Genomic DNA, 21,862 nt, shown 5'->3' on the forward strand with positions numbered 1-21,862 from the left:
GTCTGGAAAAAAACAAAAACAAACAAACAAAAAGATGAGAAAGGAATATGAGGAAAATGACAGAGATATGAATATGAATTAAAAATTTAAAGTAAGTAAAATTAGTGATAAAAGAAGAGAAATAAAAAATTAAAACATCAATAAAATAAAGTAGAAACATAATTTACTACAAAGAAAAAAAGTGAGGAGGCAAACCCAGGAACTTCCTTCTAGGTTCATTTAGTACTTTTAGAATCTGCCAGATGGAGGGAGGGTGCTAAGTCAGTGCTGAAACCTGTGGAAAGCCTCCTGCTTATGCGGAGGGAGGTCTGCCTGGGTCAGAGATACACTCCATTAGCTTCCCTTCCCTGGCAGCTGCTGCTGGCCACAGTAAGCTTTGCAGCCTATGGGCCAGGCAGCTTCCCAGCCCATAGATGCCCACCCCTTAGATTTGCCCATCCAGCAGTGGCAAATGTCCAAGCCTAGGGGTGTCCCCGGAGTGTTTATCAGAGTGGGAAATCAAGGAGTGCTGATTTCTTCACAGGGTGGGGGATGGCAAGCTGTCTGCCTGGTTCTGGGCATGCAGCCCCAGCCCAGCAGCAAACCTCTATGTTGGAAATGGAGCCATCTGCCAGTTCTGGGCTCTTGGCGCTTTGTTTCATTAGGCGGCAGACCAGAGGCAACTCCAGAGGCCGAGGAATCCGCCAGCCAGGACTTGGATCTCTCTGTGTCTTTGCTGGGATCCACCGGCTGTGGGGCCTGCTCTCAGCTCTCAGGGAGGGGCGCCCCCGCTGAGCTCCCGCCCCTAAAACTTCCCAGCCCGCCCAAGTCCGACCCTCGGTCTTTGCCTCTACGCCTGGTAACCGTCAGCCTCTCTGGCTCTGGTGGAGTGGCCCTATGCTCGCTGACTTGTGACTGTTCCTTGTTTTCCGAGTTCCAGAGTAGCCTAGTCTCAAACAATAGGTCCTTTCTCCACCAGGCATCTGGTAGAGCCCTGCACTCCTGAAACACCGGGTTGGGTAGGGGTTTGGATGCAGGGACTGGATGCAGGATTGCTTCTCCGCAGCTAGCGGGGGCCCCCACCGGAGGAGGCATTGCCGCCCCTCCCCCAACTGGATTAAGGCTTGTGAGAACTGTGGGTTTATCCTGCAGCTGGGACTGCCAGTCTTTTGTCACCAGAGCTGACAGGCTTACGCGTGGCTGGGGTTCCTGCTCTTCTTTCCCCCTGCGGGGATGGGGACGGCAGATTGCTTCCGTCTGTCCTTGCCAGAGCCTTTCTGTTTTCCCATCCCTTTTCATCTGTCCTGTTACTTCTTTCTGTTGCTCTTCCTTTCTTTCTGTCCTGGGAATACGGTCTGTCCTTTGTTACCCTGACTCTTCTGTCCTGGAGTTGCATGGAGGAAGCGTCCAGTCCGCCATCTTACCCCAGAAAGCAAAACATTTTTCTTTTCTGATACAGTAGGGAAGAGGGTATGTGGAGGGGAGAGGAGGGACGAGGTAGTATCAGAGGGACACCAAGTTGCTGCTGGAGAGATGTTTTCCACATCCTTCAGTTTGAGATGCGATTCCCCTAATTAGGTAATTTCTGCTGCCTGACAAGAACACCTAGGCTAGATCCCCATCTCTCCTTAATTTGCAAATGCATAGGGGGATCAGGGGCTACTGGGTTTTCCCTTGCTTTACCATATGGGTAGGATCCTGTGGGTCTAGATAGTCTTTTTTTTTCCATACACATTTTTTTTCATTTGTCACGTGGCTTTTTTGGACCTAACACTGGTATCATACAGAGATATCTGTAGCACACTCCATAAAGGTTAATTAATGCAACTGATTTCTGGGTCTTCCAATTATAGTCTGTTTTTTTCTTTGTTATCCTAAATATTTTTTAAGTGAAAACAACAATGTATTTTATGCCAAGCCACAAGAATATATCTTGTCAACAAAACACATTTTTAACAATATGTATATATTGAAATGTGACTTTTGGCTGCACTCAGTAGAAAATTGGCAATATTAAATGTTCAAACAATTTTGAAAAATTAACGTCTGACTATAATGTAAAACAAACTAGAAAACTTGATGGTAGAATACCTAGACTTTATAGGATTGGTGGAGATGTGTGTGATGGTTAAAATGATCACTGCCTCTACAGGGTCTGGGCTCACTTAGAGGTAGTAAGCTCCTGGCACACCTGTGAGTTATCTTGCTTAGGTTAATTGGGGTGGGCAGACCCACTTTCAAAAGAGGCCACTCGGTTCCTGGGACTCAGGCTTGGGTCCTGGACTGCACTGAAAAGGAGAAAGCTAGCTGAACAGCAACATCCTTGGCTGTCTTCTTCCTGACTTCGGAAACAATGTGACCAGCTGCTTCAGGCTCCTGCTGCCTTGACTGCCCTGCATGGTGGACTGACTGTGCCCTGGAACTGTGAGCCTGAATGTACCCTTCCTTTCTTAAACTGCTTTTCATCGGGGTATTTTATCACAGCCTGAAAAGTAACTAAGACAGTTTGTTTCTCAGATGCCCCGAGCCGATCAGCACTTCTAAAGCATGAACTGTCTTTTTCTTTAGCAGCAGGGACAGCTGAAATGATTTCCCATTAGCAGTTTTAATTCCGCTATTACTTTCCACAGAGACACAACAGCTATACCAGCTTGGCATGCCTATGCCTCGTCTAAGCTATTCTTAGATGCAAATAAAAGACAGCAGTAAGGTCATACTTCTAACTTTCTATAACTCGCCCTGAACACATTTACTCAGAATGACAAGGTTCTTGGGTGAGGTTCATTCTCTTCTTACCATACATTGAATGTGGGTATATAAAGTTGTTATGTATTCATGCACTCATTCATTTATTTATGTGTGTATAAATAAGGCAGGCACATTCATGCCATGGTATAGGTGGAGGTCAGAGAACATCTTGTGGGAGTTGGCTCTCTCCTCTTTCCATATGGGGTCTAGGAATTGAACTCAGATGGTCAGGGCTTGGCAACAATCACCCTTACCTACCCTCACTGGCCTCTGAAGTTAATCGTCATTAATGTGTCTTGTATTATATGATGATGGGATAAAAGAAGGAAATGAAAGTATTTTGCGAGTGTGTGTATATGCATGCTCATAAGGCATGTGTATATAATGCACATGCACACACCTGTATAGTAGCAGGGCCAGCTAGGGAAGAAGAAGGAAACAGGCTGGACTTTTCATGCCAGGGCTTCACTGCCAGCTAGCTCTCCATTGTTGCTGGCCTTCAGGCGAGTGCCAGCTTTACTATTTTCTCTTCCTCCTTACTGAGTCAGTCCCACCCATACTGGATAGTCTGCTTTACGTGAAGTCATCTAGTTTTACTCTTTAATCACATGTGCCAAATACAGTTCCAGCACTCCTGCACTAAGGTTGAGTCGGTGTACTCGAGAGCTTAGGCTGGCCATTTGAATGTACAATCAGATCAGCACAAGGACAGAATAAAGAATTAAATGTGTTTTAGCAGAAGATGAGAAAAATAGGAAAAATATGAAACAAGGGGAGACTCCTAATATATTAAAGAATGTGGTCACATCAAGGTAATTAGGAAATAAAACAACCTGAAATGAATAGTAGGGGCTGGGGCTGTAGCTCAGGGCATTTACCTACCCTGTTTGAGACTGGGATCCATCCTGAGCACAGCAAATGATGAAGAAGATGAAATAATATACAAGTACAATCCAGAGAGCTCAGAAATAAAACCATGCATGGAAAGGTATTAGGATAGATGCAAAATTTCCAGAAAAGTCTGTACTTTTTCTCCAAATTCAACTTCTTTGTGTAAGTAATTCAAATTCCTCATATGTGGCTCTGTTAGTCAAGGTTACTTTGCTCTGGCAAGTGGCCCAGAGAGACAGGTTGAAGGAGGAAGAATTCATTTCTTGCTCAGTGGTTCAGAGGTCTATCTGTGGTCACTGGGGTCCACTGCTGTGGGTCTGATCAGGCTTCATATCAAGACAGTGAGTCTCAGGCTGTTTATCTTGGGAATAATGGTAGCCGAGCGAGAGGGTGATAGGAATGCAGCAGGGCCATGGCCTGTCCTTTGAAGTCACAGTCTTAGCCTTCACAGTTCATCACCTGTTAAGTCTTCTAAATGTCAGTCCATCCAAGGGTTAAACTTGTGATTAGCTCAGCTCATGATCTAATCTTGTCTGGAAGCACCCCAGACACACCCAGAGGCGGGTCCACTAATCTCCCAGCAACCTCTTAATCCAATCAAGTTGACAATCAAGATTTGCCACAGTGCTGTAGCATTTTTAATGAGGGATTAAAGCAACAGGTATTTAAGGAATGGGTGGGCCACTCTGGGCTGTGATAAACCCTGTGTCTTTGTGAGCAGCGCAGTTGGGCAGTTGGGTGACTTGCCTCGTGGGATCCCGGTGACTCCAGTATGGATCTAAGCTGCCCTTTTGGTATGTTCTATCTCTGTTTATTCCTGTGGCAGTGCCAAAGGCCTCCTTTGTTTCCCCAAACCTCAGGACTTTTATATCATAATTGTGATTTTTACATTGTGTGAGGGAGAGGGAGAGAGCTGGGTTTTGGTGACAGTTTGGGTGGGTAGATGGATGAGCATTTTGAAATTCTTGGAACTTCCAATTTGCAGTGACAGCTAGGGATCTTACAAAGGAGGCTTCTACTTAAGACTTTTAAAGTTGACACTTTGGATGAAGAGAAAATTAAGTACCCAGTGTTTCATTTTATTAAAACATGTCATTTATCCCAAAGTTCAACTTTTGTATAATAATGTAATTTAACCTTTCAGTTAAAATGTACTTGTTTCATTCATTTGCATGTTCTAGCTCTCATGGCTATGTTTTCATGCACTATTGTAGGATTTCTGTCACTTCTTGCTTTTAGTCTATCTAACATGATTATCATTTTCTCTAAAATCTATGTTTATACCTGTGCATGTCCTAATTAGCTTGGCTTCAGATATATCCCTAAAGTAAAAGTACATAGTCACCATCCCTGTGTGTCTGGGCTTTCAGCATGAAGCCAACAAAGGAGGAGTTCATGCTGGGAAAGATGTCCGCCTAACGTCTTTGTCTGTGGTTCTTTGCTAGGCCTACTGGGAAAAGAAGTCCGGAGAAAGAGAATTGTTCTGAACCAGAATCAAAAGGACACCCTTCGTGCATGGTTTGAAAAGAATCCCAATCCTGATTTAGCTACTAGGGGACTTTTGGCTAAGGAACTGGGCATCTCAGAGTCTCAAATTATGGTAGGTGTTAGGTTGAGAGCCTCTCTCTCAGAGTAAAGGTAAAGAGTGTTAGCATTTAGGCATCTGTACTGGCCTGCCCTTAGTTATCCTGACAGGAACGACCCCAGCTGCAGCCACTAAGAGCACCCCCTGTGCACATTCGCTGTTTCCTTATAAAAGATGGGACGTGCACATGTCCCATCTCTTTCTTCACTTTCGTCCCCAGGGACCCGTCTCTGCCCACTTTACTCCTTCTCTCTTCTCCCCTCAATAAACCTCTCATGTGGGTGCTGTTGTATGGTTTGACTCCTTCCGACCTTTTTTTTTTGATTTTGCTTTGTTTTGTGAGACAGGGTTTCTCTGCAGCTTTGCACCTTTCCTGGATCTTGCTCTGTAGACCAGGCTAGCCTCGAAATCACAAAGATCCACCTGCCTCTGCCTCCCGAGTGCCAGGATTAAAGGCGTGCACCACCACCGTCCGGCTTCGGACCATTTTTAAAACACAAAAAAGAGCAAAGCTAGGCTAAGTTAGTTCTGGGTGATTCTCATAGACAGGCTATATTTTGCTAAGTTTATTCCATATGTAATGGGAAGATAAAACAGAAACGCTGCATGTGTTTTGTTGGAGGAAATATTGGTCACGAGCCTGCAATGTTGGGAGAGGCTAACCAGCTCACAGTTTCCCACATAGGGGATAATGAAATCAGTATCTAGAGAATTACAGAATATAAGAAATTATGTCATCAGCTTAGTAATGTAGAACCTTTAAGGAATGAAATTACCATCTGTGAAAAAATAGGGAAGTTGAGACCTCGTGAAAATTGCTGGTTTATAGGCTACTACTTTTTTCTCCTTTATTATTTTCTCACTTATTTATTAATAGTTCTATATTAATTTTTTTTATCTGAATCATCCTCTCTGAATTCCTTCTCTTATTCCCTCACAGCCCCTCTGGGCATCTTCACTGTCCCTTCCCACTGTCATCTTCTATTCTTTTATTCTTTCTTTCTCCCCTGAGATAGGGTTTCTCTGTGTAGCCCTGGCTGTCTAGGAACTAACTCACTGTCCTGGTTGGCTTCAAACTCAAATCTGCCTGCCTCTGCCTCTGGAGTGTGAATGCTGGCATTAAAGGTGTATACAGGAGTCTCATTATGCAGCCCAAGCTAGCCAGGGCCTAGAACTATTAAAACTGCCGGCCTCTGCCTCTGCCAATCTGGGATTAAAGGTGTGCCGCCATAACTCTTTCTCTGCTTCCTGTTTTTCTTACGCCCTCTCTCCTCCTCCTCTTGCTCTTCTATAATCTCAATGTCATTTACATAAAAAAGCACTGTATAAAATTATATCATTTATTTTCATAAAGTTGCTGATGGAGCAAAGATGGAGTAGTAAATTGGGTAGTTTTGTCAAATGGTTTGATAGTTAAACCAGTGAAGAGAAACCTTTAAACTTTTAGAGGTGAGGAAGTGAGTTCAAGCTTTTGTTCTTGATGCATAATCATTTGGTATAATGACTTGAATCTTTGGAAATCCCGGAGAGAGGAAAATTTTCTTATGTCCTGATAAACTCTCTAGGTATGGGAGATGGTTGACACAAATAATACTAATGAAATTGTTCTATGTGGGCACACCTGGTGTCTGGGTACCCGAGAGAGTCAAAGTAATGAAATTGTTCTATGAGGGCACACCTGGTGGCGGGTCCCTGAGAGACTTGAACTGATGGAAAAGTTCAGAACCTTGTAGGGTGTTGATGGCTCTTGAGGACATTTATATCTACTCATTAGTTGGAAGTTTCCAGCTGTTCATAAAGCTTCAATTTGAAAACTTATTTTGAATACCAAATCTGGAAAACATGATGAACCTTTGAGAAAGCTTGGAATTGATGTTTTAGGATTTTAAGGCCTATGCCTAGCAACTCAGCCCATAAATAGTTGTCATTAAGGTTGTAAATGCTAGAGTGAATTATCAGGTTGTCCAAAGAAATACTCAGAAATAACTCTGCTCTTTGTGGCTGCAGCTGAGGTTATATCCTGTCGGGACCCTAAAGGCAGGACAGTACAGAAGCCTAAATGCTAATAGCCCTGGCTATCCTGGACTCACTCTGAAGACCAGGCTGGCCTCAAACTCATAGAGATCTGTCTGCCTCTGCCTCCTGGGTGCTGGGATTAAAGGCATATGCCACCATGCCTGGCTGAGAATTATTTTCGAAGATTAAGTCCATATGTATTGCACATTGTGAAATGATATTTGCTAAGAAGAGGGGGCCAAGAAATTAGCATTAAATATTTTACCTACTTAACAAGTACTGAATACTTTACCTACTTAACAAGTATGAGGTGTGTGTGGGGAGCAAGAGCGAGAATGAGTATGGAGTTTCCTGTATTTTAGATAAATATAACAATACCAATAACTGAATTATACCTTCTCTCTTTTTGTTTTTTTTGTTTTTTTTTTCGAGACAGGGTTTCTCTGTGTAGCTTTGCACCTTTCCTGGGACTCACTTGGTAGCCCAGGCTGGCCTTGAAATCACAGAGATCCGCCGGCATCTGCCTCCCGAGTGCTGGGATTACAGGTGTGCGCCACCACCGCCTGGCATGGACATGGTCTTCTCTTATGGACATGGTCTCAAGGGCAGATGCCCAATCAGTTTGGAGTGATCTGGACCGAGCTGCATCCTGTCTCCTCTCATTTTCTTTTTCCACATAGACTTGGTTTCAGAAGCACAGAAAAATACAGAAACAAGTGGAGTTTGAATATTGCTTTGAAGACAGCCAAGCCCAGGGACGGGATAAACCTAAAGGTAAGACCTACAAGTTCAGATAGAACCCCTTCATTGATTTCTTTGGGAGTATAAACAACTGTGTGTTATGGAGAAATATTCTGTAGAGAAAAAGCTTAGGCCAGGGACTGACTACAGCACATCCTGGGCATGCTAGGGTCTGAGATGTAAACTTTGTCTCCCTGGGTGTGGTAGCTGTAACCCAGCCTTGGGAGGGGGAAGTTAGAGGATCAAGAAAGATCAAGGTTAGCTGGGTGGTGGTGCAGCCTTTAATCCCAGCATTTGAGAGGCAGAGGCAGGTGGATCTCTGAGTTCAAGGCCAGCCTAGCCTACAGAGCGAGATCCAGGACAGGCACCAAAACTACAGAGAGAAACCCTGTCTCGAAAACAAAACAAAAAACAAAAGAAAGATCAAGGTCATCTCTGGTTATCTAGAGAGTTGAGTCTAGTCTGGGCTACAGCAAGAAGAACTTTCCTTTTCTTATTTCTACTGCTGTTTAGTGATGCTGTATCTTGTCACCTCTGGGATTTCATCTCAGGGACAAGATAGGTTAAGGAGTTCCTTGGTGGTATGGGGTGGTCAGAACAATATTCAAAATGTTTTTTTTTTTTTTTTTCAAGTTTGAATATGAAAACTGACTGGCAAACCCTGATGTGTGTCTATGCTTTTATTAGTTAAAGAACCTGGGAGGAGCCGGACACATTTTACAAAGGTGCAGATTGATATTCTAATTGAAGCTTTCAAGACTAATCGATTCCCTGGGATTGTTACCAGGGAAAAGCTGGCTCAAGAAACAGGCATCCCGGAATCCAGGATTCATGTACGTTGCACAGGTTCTCTCGCTGACAGCCTATTTGTCCTTACTGCGAGCTGCTTCATTCCTGAGCTGTTGCTGGACAAACACGGGTTATTTGGGGTTGTCCCCTCTACTCTAGATATGGGATGTAGACACTTGGTGTTGAAAGGTGACACTCTGGAGAGTCATCAGACCTGTGGAAGCATAGGAAGTAAGAAATAACAGCTAGCAGGGTGGTGGTTGCCCACACCTTTAATCCCAGCACTTGGGAGGAGGCAGAAGCAGGCGGATCTCTGTGAGTTCAAGGCCAGCCTGGGCTACCAAGTGAGTTCCAGGAAAAAGGCGCAAAGCTACACAGAGAAATCCTGTCTCAAAAAACAACAACAAACAAAAAAACCAAAAACAAAAAAACAAAAAAAAAACAAAAAACAAAAAAACAAAAACCAGACAAACCTGGAAGGAAGGAGGAAGAAGGGAAGAAGGGAAGATTGGGAAAGCTGAAATTCACACCTGTTTTGAGAACATAGTCATTGTTAGTATTTCTAGCCCTCAAAAATAATGGAAATGCAGTACCAGAGGATGAGGGCGTTGTCCTGTGTATTAGAAAGTTAGTTAGCATCCAGACCGTCTAGGCATGGGATGCCTGCATACCTAGCCCTCAGCTCACCTCTGACAGTAACCTGAGAAATTTAGAACACTGCCTGCATAGTTTGAGAATCCCTGTTCTTTGTATATTGTGGAGATTGACAGCGTGCTTCTGAAGCATGTCCTTAGATAATCCCATCAGCCATTGTGTTTCCATGCCTTCTTGGGAGTTCCATGTTCTTAGATGCTCCTTGGTGGGCAGATATTCACCCTGCTTTTGAGAACTTCTTTCCTGAATCAGTGTGGAGAATCAGAGGGGCGGATCCTAAAACTTCTACCTTTTCAACCATGGTGTTATTTTACCCATGGCCATGTGCTGTGACTTACTTAATCTTGACTGTCAGCTCAGTTAGGTTGAGAAACACTGAAGATTAGTGAAGTCATCTCCAGCTGTGTCGGGGAGATGAGGCATTCCCAGAGCTCATTAGATCCGAAGACCTTTGAGCTAGTCACTGTCATGAATCTGTTCGAAATATGTATGGGCTGTTGGGCGGTGGTAGAGATGTGGAATGTGGGGTCTAGTTGGAGGAAGAACCTGCAGTTGAAGGGTTTGGCCACTGTCTCCTTGTTATTCTGCCTAGCCAATCATAAGAATCAGGTAGAATGATTTCTGCCATTCAGGACTTCTTTGTGTGTGTGTGTATGTGTTTTAGATATGGTTTCAGAATCGGAGAGCTCGTCACCCAGACACCCATCAGGGCACTCAGGCAACTGCTCAGCTGCCTCAGAACAGCCAGGCCCCTTCCCTGAAGACTCCTGATCAACCTCCTCCAACTGTCACCAGCAGCTTGTCAGTCACACCAGCCTTTTCTCCCCCCGACACACAATCTGGCCCTTTGGATCTCTCTAGAGGTGGTCAGAAGCAGTCATCAAGGACCACGGTACCACAGCCGTCCCAGGTTGTACAGGGAAGGGGTGATGGTCAAAGTTCCTCAGTGTTTAATGGCCACTTATCACCGATAATAACTCCAGGACGGGAGGGCTTCCATCCTCAGGCTCCTTTACGGCTCCCAATCCAAGAAAGCTGTCCAGATCCCAGTGAGAACAGTGGTTTGGCTGTACCACCCTTAGACGATTCTAGTCAGGCTCCAGCTGTCAATCAACTGGACCAGAAAGATTTTGCCTTTCTGCAGCACTGGGATGAATGGTTCCAAATGATGCTTGCTGAATGGATACCTGACAGAGAATACTGGTCTTCTGGTAAATCTGAGCTGCATCCATGGCAGATTCAGCTTCAGGAGCTTGCCAGTATGCCTCATCAAGCAGATAAAACTCCACAGCAGTAGGGTTAAGCCTCAAGCCGTTTCTGTTAATTCTGTTAATGAACATGGGTTCATCTCTTCGAATCCAGGCCTACCTGTGGATGACTGTGAATCGCTTGGAAAGCTTCTCAGAAGGTTTTCAGGTTCTCTTTCACAGAGGGACTTTTATCAGTGACGCAGATTCAGGAGACTGTCAAGACCCTAATCCAGGACGTCTGGCCTTGGGTTTGAAATCAGGGGATATTTATAATGAAGAGTAAATACACTGAATCATGAAACTAGTTCTATTCAGTAAACAGCATAAACCACTTGGACACAGAAAGGAAGCAGTGATTAATTTTAATTTATTTTTGAGATCTGGTCTCACTTTTATTCAGGCTGGTTTTGAGTTCCAGTACCACCTCTTCCTGAGTAGCTGGCACCACAGGTATGTGCCTCCATGTCTGGCTTGGTTTTGATTTTTTTTTTTTTTTTAGATGTGAATTATGGTATTTGTGATTTTTGCCTTTAAAATTGCTGTATCTACAAGTTTAGGCATCAAGAGTCTCTGAGGCATATGAGTCTGCTCTTTGAGTTACAGACAGTTGTTAGCTGCCATGTGGGTGCTGGGAATTGAACCCGGTTCCTTTGGGAGAGCAGTCAGTGCCCTTAACCAGCCCCTGGTTTTGATTTTAATTATTGTTTTAAAAAAAAATTTGTTGAGCAGCGGTGACACACCCCTTTAATCCCAGCACTCGGGAGGCAGAGGCAGATGGATCTCTTGTGAGTTCGAGTCCTGCCTGGTCTACAGAGTGAGATCCAGGACAGGCAGCAAAAACTACACAGAGAAACCCTGTCTTGAAAAACCAAAAAGAAAAAAAAAATCTGTTAAAAACCCGTTTCATTTGTTATTGGCTATGTTTTGAATCGTGTCCTCTCCGAGCTCGTTTTAGATGCTTGCCTCTCAGCTGGTGGTGCTATTTGAGTCTGGAGCTTTTAGGAGGTGGGTTCTGGCCAGGGGCGGGGGTCTTTGGCAGTTATACTCACCCGGTGACCAGCATTCACCACGTGGTCTGCACAGGCCGACTCATTTCACCATGCCTTTCTGTGACAATGGACTGAAACACCCTGAAAAGAACCCAAATAAACCATTCTTCTCAAGTTGATTCGAGTAGATGTTTTGGTCACAGAGAGTTAAAAGTCACTAAGACTTACTGGTTACCAGTCACTCACTCATTGGGGACAGTGGCGCTGACTGTATTATTACTGGCCACTGGCCAGTACACACCAATAATATTCATCTTGCAATCTGAAACTCTGCACTCTGCACTCGCTCAAGTCCCTTGAGCAACCATAACAATGCCACAGACTGTATGTCTCAAGCCACAAAAAAGGTGTATTTCCACAGCTGTAGAGGTCAGAAGTCCCTTTGCCGGGTGCTTGTAGTTCTGGGTGGGGCAGAGGCTCTTCTAGGTTTGGAGATTTCTGAGTCCTCAGTCTTCACATAACTTGTGCTGTGTGCATGACTGCATCTCATCTCTGCTTTTAAGGGTCCTACACATAGGACCTCTCTTAATGTTGATTACATGCATATTTAAAGATATACTCCCTTTTCCCTTTGCCTTAAGGCTTTATCATATGCTTAGCTCTTGACACTAGTGAACACTGCAACCTCCTGTTTTCCCCTTCCCTGGCAGCCATAATTCTGTGTGTGTGTGTGTGTGTGTGTGTGTGTGAGAGAGAGAGAGAGAGAGAGAGAGAGAGAGAGAGAGAGAGAGAGAGAGAGGAGGGGAGGGGTTATAGTCCCAAGAGGGCAGGTGCCTGTGGATGCCTGGAGTATTAGATGCTCTGGATCTAGAATTTCAGGCAGTTGTGGGCCATCTGATGGGTGCTAGAACCAAGCTTGAGTTCCCTGGAAGAGCAGTATTTGCTCTTACCCACTGAGCCATCTTGGCAGCCCATCCACCTTATTCTGTGAGACAGGGTCTCTTGCTGGGCCTGGAGCTTGCTGATTGGTTGAGATAGACTGGCCAGCTAGCCCCACTGTTGAGCTACACTAGCTAGCTCCAGGGATCTTCCTGCCTCTGTCTCTAGCACGAGGGTTCCAGATGTGCTTGGCACTTGCCTTTTTCACACAGGTACTGGAGATCCAAACTCAGGTCCTCATGTTTGCATGACAAGTACTTTACCAAGGGGCCAGCTTCTCAGCCCCAACATTTGCTGTGTCTGTGAGTTTGGCTACTCAGATAGGCAGATTCATACAATATTTGCTTTTTGTAGTCAACCTACTTTTATTGGCATAATATTCTCAAGGTGTATTATTTTGGAACCTGTGTCAGGATTGCCTTTTTTCCCCCAAGGACAAACAATTTACATTATACATATATTCCACATTTTGTCCACCAATGGACAAGGTTGCTCCTACCTCTTAGACATTGGAAATGATGCTGTAAGGAATGACAGCCTGCGGATAACTTTGAGATCCAATTCTTTTACATACTGTATAAAGACCATCCTTCATTGGCCTTTCTTTCTAGGTGATGCTCTCGGTGGTGTGATGCTGAAAATCCATATGAACCATTTGAGCTGAGTCCTATGATGTCTATTTAAGCCGTCATACTGGTCTCCATAGTGACTCCATCATTTTATATTTCCACCACCAGTGTGCAAGGGTCATTTATTTACACCCTCACCAGTGCCTGTTAGTTCTTGTTGCTTTGGTAGTGGCTGTTCTAATGGGTGAGAGGTAGAAACTCATTCTCCATTGGCCTTGAGGTTCTCTAATGGTGCTTGGTATCTCTTCATGTAGTTACCCAATCTGATCACTACTTAAGGAAGTATTTGTCGAATTCTAAGCATTTAAAATATATACTGTTTTAAAAAATATTATTTTATGTGTAAATGTTTGCCTTCATGCATGTATGTGCACCATGTTCATGCCTGATCCTCATCTGGAATTGTAGTTACAGATGGTTGTGAGCTAACGTGTGGGTACTGGGAACTGAACCTAGAAACTTCAATAACTTTTCAAGTGCTCTTAACCCCTGAGCCATCTTTTCAGCCCTCTTAAAATTATACTCTCTATAATTAGTCTCTTTCAAGATGTGATTTGCAAACGTCTTCTTCCATTCCATAACTTGCTTTTTCACCATGCTGTGTGCTTTGAGGGTCATGAATTTTAATTATGTATCTGTGTGTTTCTCCATGATGGAGATTGAACTGGAGATCTTTTTTTTTTTTTTTTTTTTGGTTTTTTTGAGACAGGGTTTCTCTGTGTAGCTTTGTGCCTTTCCTGGAACTCGCTTTGTAGACCAGGCTGGCCTCGAACTCACAGAGATCCGCCTGCCTCTGCCTCCGAGTGCCAGGATTGAAGGCGTGGGCCACCACCACCTGGCTTGAACTGGAGATCTTGCACATGCTCTGTACACACCCTACCGCTGCTATACCCCCTCAGCCCGGAGTTACAATGTTCAAAGTCATCCTACTTGTATGTTGTTTCTGTTGTCTACACTTCAAGTAGTAATTCAAGAAATCATGGCCCAAACTGTGAAGCTTCTTTTGCTGGAGCTTTCAATTGCAAATTAAATGGTTGATTTGAGCTCTTTGTTCTTTTTAACATATGGCTTGTTAACAAATATACACATATATAAGAGTGACACAACAAATATGAGTTTGAGTGTGTTTCTATTACATGATGATTTAAAAAATGCGAGTGTGTGTGTGTGTAGGTTGGGAGTTGGTTTTCACTTTCCGGTCTGGGTCATGGGAATTGAACTGAGGTTATATTACTTACACAGCCATTGTTTTTACCATATGAGTCATCTTTCTATATGCTGACCTTGATTTTTTATATGAAGAGTGCAATTCTAGATCTAGCCTTTGGGGCAATCTCCATGTTGGTCTCCATAATGGTGAGACTAAGGTTTCCTTTTCCCTTCCAGATCCTTGCCAGTATTTGATGGCTTTGTTTTTATTTTTATTTTTTAATAGATTTAATTTTACTTTTATTAATGTGTTTGTGTCTGTGTGTGTATATGTCACATATGTGCAGGTACCTGGAGAGGGTGGAAAAAGGCATTGGGTCCCCTGGGGCTGGGGTTACAGGTGGTTGTGTGCTGCCTGCTGTGGGTTCTGGGAACCAAACTGTGGTTCTCTGCAAGAGCGGCAAGTGCTCCTAACTGTTGAGCTGGAGGTGACTCAAGTCCTTTGCACCTCTTTTCTTAATGATCACCTCTGACTGATCTCTGTGTCTTTGGGGGTTGGAGTCCTGTTTGTTAACTTTTGCTATTGTGTCCTGTGCTTCTGGAAAGTTCTTGCTTCTCTCATTCGCGTCCTCAGTGGTCTTCTCTCCGCTTCCTTCTTGCAGCCAAGAGCTTCAGGTCTTTCTGTTTGTTTCTTTTGTTTCTTGAGACAGGGTTTCACTGGGTATCTCTGGCTGTCTTGGAACTTGCTCTGTAGACTAGGCTGGTCTGGAAGTCAGAGATCTGCCCACCTTTGCCTCCCAAGTGCTGGAACTGAAGGCCTGGCTGAGCTTCAGGTCTTATGTTAAGGTGTTTGATCCATTTGAAGTGGACTTTTGTACAGGGTGAGAGGTAGGGATCTAGTTCCTATCTTCTGCATGTGGACACCCAGTCTCTACTCATTAAGGAAGATTTTCTCCAATCTGTGTTTTTGCTAACTTTGCCAAGAGTGTGATGGCTGTAGCTATGTGGGCTCATTTCTGGGTCAAATAGTCCTTCTGATTTTGCATCTTTAAAAAAAAATTACTTATTATTTATGTTACATGTGGGTAAGCATGCATGTGCCACAGATAAAGCTTTTGGGGGATTTCTTCTCTCCTTCCACTACATGTGTCTCAGAGATCAGATTCAGGTTGTCAGGTGTGGCAGCAAATACATTGTCTGCTCAACAGTCTCAAGGGTCCTCTGTGTATTGTTATCCCCGTTCTACACTGGCTGAGTTATTCTGGTTCTGCGGTACCCTGCAGGCATGGATTGGAATACCTCCAGCCTTGCTCTTTTTGTTCAAGATTTCTCTGGCTATTCATGATCTTCTATAGTTCCATATGAATTTAAATATCGCTTTTTCCTAATTTTTTCTTATTTATTTATTTATTTATTTATTTATTTATTTATTTATTTATTTTTATTTTTGTGAAGAGAAAGTTACTGGGATTTTACTGTGGCTTGGTTGCTTTTAGTAACATGTCCACTTAGATAATATTAATTTTGCTGGTCCATGAGTGAGGCAGGATTTTCCATCTTGTGGTATTTTCTTCAGCTTAGTTCCTCAGTTTTCATATAGAGGTCTTTAACATCTTTGCTTAAGTTTATAATTAGGTATTTTCAGTCATTTTATTTAATTAAATTAATTAATTTATTTATTGCCAGGGTTTCTCTGTGTAGCCCTGGCTGTCCTGGAACTAACTCTGTAGACCAGGCTGGCCTTAAACTCACATAAATCCTCCTGCCTCTGCTTCCTGAGTGCTGGGATTAAAGCTGTGTGCCACCACTGCCCAACTTTGCTTTTCATTTATTTTATCCAGGGCCGTGCACATGTCTGGAGTGAGGAGATCTAAGGATGACCTGAGGGGAGTTGATTCTCTACTTCTACCATGTAAGCATTGGGATCAAACTCAGGTCATCAAGTTTGGAAACCAGTGCCTTTACCCACTGAGCCATCTCACCAGCCCTTATTTTGTTTCTCAGAATGTCTGTTATATCAATGTATATTAGTATATATGTTAAAAAAAAACTAATGATTTTTTTTTTTCAGAGCTGAGGACCAAACCCAGGGCCTTATGCTTGCTAGGCAAGCGTTCTACCACTGAGCTAAATCCCCAATCCCAAAACTACTGATTTTTAAAACACTGATTTTATATCCTGCTACTTTAGCTAACATTTTGTATTTGTTTTATTTAATTTTGTTTATTTAAGACAGTCAGCCGGGCGGGGATGGCGCGCCTTTAATCCCACCACTCGGAGGCAGAGGCAGGCGGATCTCTGTGAGTTCGAGGCTAGCCTGGTCTACAGAGCGAGATCCAGGACAGGTGCAAAGCTACACAGAGAAACCGTGTCTTGAAAAAGACAGAGTCTGCCTATGTAGGGGGCTAGCCTGGAGTTCACTGTGTAGACCCGGGTGACCTTGACCTGTGGGTGATTCCCCAACCTCTGCCTCCTATAGTGATATTTTATTTGTATGAAATGTGATTTTATTTGTTTGTTAATAAAGTTGCCTTGAGGTCAGAGCAAGCCAGAGCAGAAGCTGGGTGGTAGTGGTGCACGCCTTTAATCCCAGCACTTGGGAGGCTTGTGTGTTCAAGGATACAGACAGCATGGCAGACACACACCTTTAATCTCAATAGCAACCATAGAAGACCTGGAGGTCTGTACAAACAGGCAGTGACAAGGAGGTCATGTGGCTGGGTTTACAACCAGTGAGAAAACAGAACAGAAAATTTATAAAAAAAGATAGGACACACAGAGGTAGCTCTCTTGAGGAGAGGAAGAACAGCAGAAGCAGTCAAGGGTAAGGTTTTCCTTGTGGTTTTTAACTCGGCAATTGGTTCTGTGTTTCTTATTTAACAAGCCAGTTACATCTACAGCCTCCCAAATACTAGGATTGTAGCATCACCATGCACGGCTTGCTTTTTAAACAGTGTTCAGCAGACCCCGGTACAATCTGATTTTAGCATTGATGTGTTAGTATCTCCCTGTTCCATGCACAATGTTGCCCATCTGAATATCTCTCCTGGGCAGCCTGTCCTATGTTGAACTCTCCCGTTTCTTGTTTAGATGGGCTTTTATCATGAAGGGTGTTGAAATTCGTCAAAGGTTTGTTCTGTGTCTGTTGAGTTGATCATGTGATTTGTCATGAACTCTCCTTCATCAGCTCTGAGTGTGACTACCTCAGCTTGCTTTTGGAGTCTTTGTCCTTAGAGTTTTTTCTTTTTCTTTTTTTCCCTGTCCTTTGAATTTAGTGTCTGTGTAGCTATGTTACTTTGACAGTAGAAGATACTTTTTGTTTTTGGTTTTTCGAGACAGGGTTTCTCTGTGTAGCTTTGTGCCTTTCCTGGAACTTGCTTTGTAGACCAGGCTGGCCTCTAACTCACAGATCCGCCTCCCAGAGTGCTGGGATTAAAGGCGTGCGCCACCAACGCCCGGCTATAGAAGATACTTCATTAGGCAGGAAATAGTTGGAGATTGGTTTTCGTTTTTGTTTTTAAACATAATGAGCCAGTCTTTGTGTTTTAAAAAATTTAAAACCTAATGTTTTTTTAATTAGCAAAATTAACTAACACTAATGTTAGTTAATTTAATAATTAAACTTAGTTAATTTCATCAGCAAAGTGTGTGTGTGTGTGTGTGTGTGTGTGTGTGTATGTGAGTGCATGTGTACATGTGCACTCGTGTGAGATACATTTTGTTGGCATCTATTAACTGGATGAAGTAATGGTTTTCATTATTGGCCCTTTTCAGAAATTTTCATGTGCTTCTCTACTGTCATTGTGTGATTTATTCTTTCCTAACCTCTTATGATTGTGACTGGTTTTCTTCCTCAGTGTGTGTAGAATTATTTAAGCATCTTCTGCAATGCTGGCTTAGTGGTCATGAACCACTTTAGTCTGTGCTTGAAGAGTCCTTAGTCTTTATTCCCCATTAGTATAGCTTTGCTGGGACACATGTGCAGCATCTCTACTAACACACACACACACACACACACACACACACACACACACACACAAACACACATACATTTTTCTTTTTTCTTTTTTGTATGTGGAGCTGAGGATCAAACCCAGGGCAAGCGCTCTACCACTGAGCTAAATCCCAACCCCAACACACACACATTTTTCTTTTCTTTCTTTCCTTCTTTTTTTTTTTTTTTTTTTTTTTGAGATTCAAAGGCGTGCACCACTATGCCCAGCTGTGGGAGTCTCTGCAAACCCCAGGGTCAGCAGAGTAACATCCACATGAGGCAAGAAGGAAGTCTGGTTCAACACAACTTAGTTAGCCAGTGTTGGTTCAAACTTCTAGAGTCTGACCCTGAGCAGTTTATTCTAGACATATTTAAGTACAGTACAACTTTGGAAAAGCAGTTTCCTTATGACAATTATTACAGTAATGCTTAAGACATGACTACATGAAAACTCTTTTGCAAAGTACATGTGGCCTTTTCCATAAGGACAGGTTCTGTTGACTGAGAAACAATGTGCAGGATAAAGGTGTAGGGAGGAAGAGTCTGGATAAAAATATTAGTCTGAAAGATTTGAGTGAGGCCTAGCGTATAGATAATACAGGTCACCAGGCTATTACCTACATCTTTTCCCAGACTTTGGGGCAGAAACAGGTATACATCACTTCCACTGAAGAGACAACTCTGCATATTTCCTGGTTTTTGAGTAGTGCTGATTTGTGAGCATAAGGACTTGAAACCCTCTACATCTCCTCATTTCTAAGTTTTTAAAGAAAGGATAGCGGCCATAATAGGGGCCATAGTTGAATGCATTGCCTTCATAGCTAATTTAATCAAAATAGGCAAGTATAAGAGAATGGTAACATTAGCTAACAGAGGGCCAAGGAGAGGGGAAGCCTTCTTAACCGTGATATCCATTCATGGTTACATTCAAAGTTGAGAGATTTTGTCTATCTCTATGTAAATCATTAATTTGATCATCAATAGTGTGAGAAAAATCTGACACATTAAAGTAACACATGCCAGGGAATTGTGGACAAACAAGATTATACTTGAACAACAAATAATCTATAGTAGCAAATTTCTACTGATTGCATTTTTGGTTTAACCACCTTTGGCCTCTGTGGGAATTTGAGAAACATGCCATTATGTTTGCATTTCTTGGAAACCAATTATCCAGAAGAAATATTTAAAAATTTTTTTCTTAATTCCTATTTACTCCTATTTTACTTTTAAAATTCATCCCAAGCCTGTTATTTTAAAATTTTTGTTATGTTGTACCAAAATACAAAAGTGAAAAATAAAGTAATTGTAAATCCAATGGAATCTATGTGGCTTGGGTTCTCAGTGCCTAAAAGGCCTGAAATAAGGAAGTCTTCAATTTTGATGCAAAAGACAAGAGAGAATTCTTTATTTTGCGAATGCTGTGAGTGCATCACTGGATGGATGCATAATTTGACCCGGCATCAGTAGGGAAAGCATCTATAGTCTCGGATATAGACATAAGCACCTTGCCCCTTTGAAGAATCATCTGTAAAAGCACTAAGCAAGCTCTATAGGATTTTTAGATGTAATTTTAGAAAATACCCATGAAGCACCTTTGTTAAAAAAAATATTTATTTTACTTTTATTTTTATTCATTTATTTTTGAATGCCAAATGCCATTTATTGAAGGAGGGAGGAGGTCTTAAATACAGGCTTAAAGCACAATGGGAGAACCCCAGAAGGCAGAAGTTCACTACGATGTTTTCAATCTTGCATCTAAGCTGTTAAAGCCCAATATGATGGATACACAGACAAGGAACTTCCTTTAAGCATTCAGGAGGGTGGAACCTGGCGGGGAATTCACACAGGGAGGATATCAAGGTCAAGATCAGCAAGCAAGGCAACAGTTACCCAAAACGAGGGTCAGGGCCCTACAGGTTCCCCCTTTTACTAAAAAATGAGCTTCTGACTTAGGTTGCGTGGGATGTCAGCAGGTCACCTTACCCTTCATAGAAACACCTGCCCAGGCCACACAGACGCTCTGGCTTAGGTTGGTGAGCATTACCCATCTCTGAATACTTATTATCATACAGGCTTAATTGTGTGTGAGCTGCAGAGTTAACTGCTGCCAAAGATCTCAAAGTGGCGCTGGGCTTGCAATCTATCTGTGTGTTCAACACAGAAAAGACCAACAGAAGTCCTAACCCACCCATAGCCAGTAGGTTAAAGACAACTAAGCCATTCCCTTCCTTAACGAGCCTTACTGCAAATTGGAATCCTTGTAAGATGGTATCCCAAAAGCAAATGGAACTTGAGTTTATAAATGTATAACTTTCAAAGCCAATTGAAATGTATATAACTATTGAATTAAATTTATCATGCCCAATAGAATGAAAGATTAACTAACTGTGGTAGCTACTTTTGCTGCCAGGGTCTCTACTGTGCTAGCTGTAGTAACCAATTATGAAATGACAATCCCAGAAACAGTAGCAGCAGTGGCCACCACTGCTATAACAGGAACAACAGCAGCAGTGATGTAAATTTTCTTCTGGAGTGTGTGGGCATCCACTGGCATAGACACAACTCTAGGAACACAAACCTCTGAGGCCCATTTTTCTTGATCTCAGCAGGACTTAAGCTGGCAGCTCTGCAAAAGAACAACTAAAAACCATAAAGAAAAAATAGGCAGCTCACAAGGAGCAGAACTAATGGTCTCATAATGGCTACATTTAGGCTCACAAATTTTAAGGTATCTTTATAGGGGCTAAATGAATTTCAGGAGGCTAATAAATGTTGCACAGAGCCACCCCTAAAAAGTAGTGACGAGGTCTCTCAGCAGGCCTCCTGCAGCTGCTGCCGAGCCTGTTCTGTCGCGTGCAGAACCTACACATTGACACGTAGAACTGATTACCGTGGACTATGCTCTAGGGGCCACACGTGTGTAGGATTCCCCACAAAATAATAAATAGATACCATAAACCACAAATTCTCTCTCAGAAGGAGGGGCGTTATGTTTAAACCTAGTCCTCCATAAACCTCCTAGCTCCAATCTTCTTCTTTTTCTGTAATTCTGTGCTTGGCTAATCAATACCTGTTTCCTTATGTCCCCCTTCATTTTGTTCCTCCTGACCTGTTAAATTTTCTCCAGGGGACACACTCTGAACCCATTTTAGGGTCTTTGTCGTAAACTAATTCTGTACCCATGCTCACCAATAGGAAACTGATAGGCCACATGCCCATTATGACTTGTTACAACTAGTATGTGCGATACAAAGGACACAGAGTCGATTCACCCATCTTTCTCATGATCGCCTATCCGTCTGGAGTACGATGACCATGTTGTGTCTTTAGGCGGGTTTGTTCATAAGCATGGGGCAGTAGGACATGTTCTCAAACACACTTTGAAAAAGCAGTTACCATACATTACTTCTGGAGAATCCAACCACCATGCCCGTTATAGGTTTGTCCTATATCGGCTGTGATCTGTTAACATAGGCTTCCACAAAGCCTCGTTACTCTCTCTCTCT

The 21,862-nt window shown here is 42.9% G+C and overlaps 1 protein-coding gene across 1 annotated transcript; it reads left to right on the forward strand.

Moving 5' to 3' along the window:
- The first annotated feature begins 1,917 nt into the window (after positions 1-1,917).
- Positions 1,918-11,117, forward strand: LOC118591382 (double homeobox protein B-like). Its single transcript, XM_036199614.1, has 6 exons — positions 1,918-2,403; positions 4,340-4,412; positions 5,064-5,218; positions 7,900-7,993; positions 8,648-8,793; positions 10,068-11,117. Exons 2-6 carry the CDS (start codon positions 4,391-4,393, stop codon positions 10,698-10,700), a joined length of 1,050 nt encoding a protein of 349 aa, XP_036055507.1. The 5' UTR covers positions 1,918-2,403; positions 4,340-4,390; the 3' UTR covers positions 10,701-11,117.
- Positions 11,118-21,862: the final 10,745 nt, after the last annotated feature.

Source organism: Onychomys torridus, chromosome 9 (genome assembly GCF_903995425.1).
Source record: "Onychomys torridus chromosome 9, mOncTor1.1, whole genome shotgun sequence".
Taxonomy (NCBI): Eukaryota; Metazoa; Chordata; class Mammalia; order Rodentia; family Cricetidae; genus Onychomys; species Onychomys torridus.

Coding starts and splice junctions, on each gene's coding strand:
- LOC118591382 (XM_036199614.1), top strand. CDS start 4,391: ATGGATCTAAGCTGCCCTTTTG. Junction 4,413..5,063: donor GGATCTAAGCTGCCCTTTTG/GTATGTTCTATC, acceptor GTTCTTTGCTAG/GCCTACTGGGAAAAGAAGTC. Junction 7,994..8,647: donor GGGACGGGATAAACCTAAAG/GTAAGACCTACA, acceptor TGCTTTTATTAG/TTAAAGAACCTGGGAGGAGC.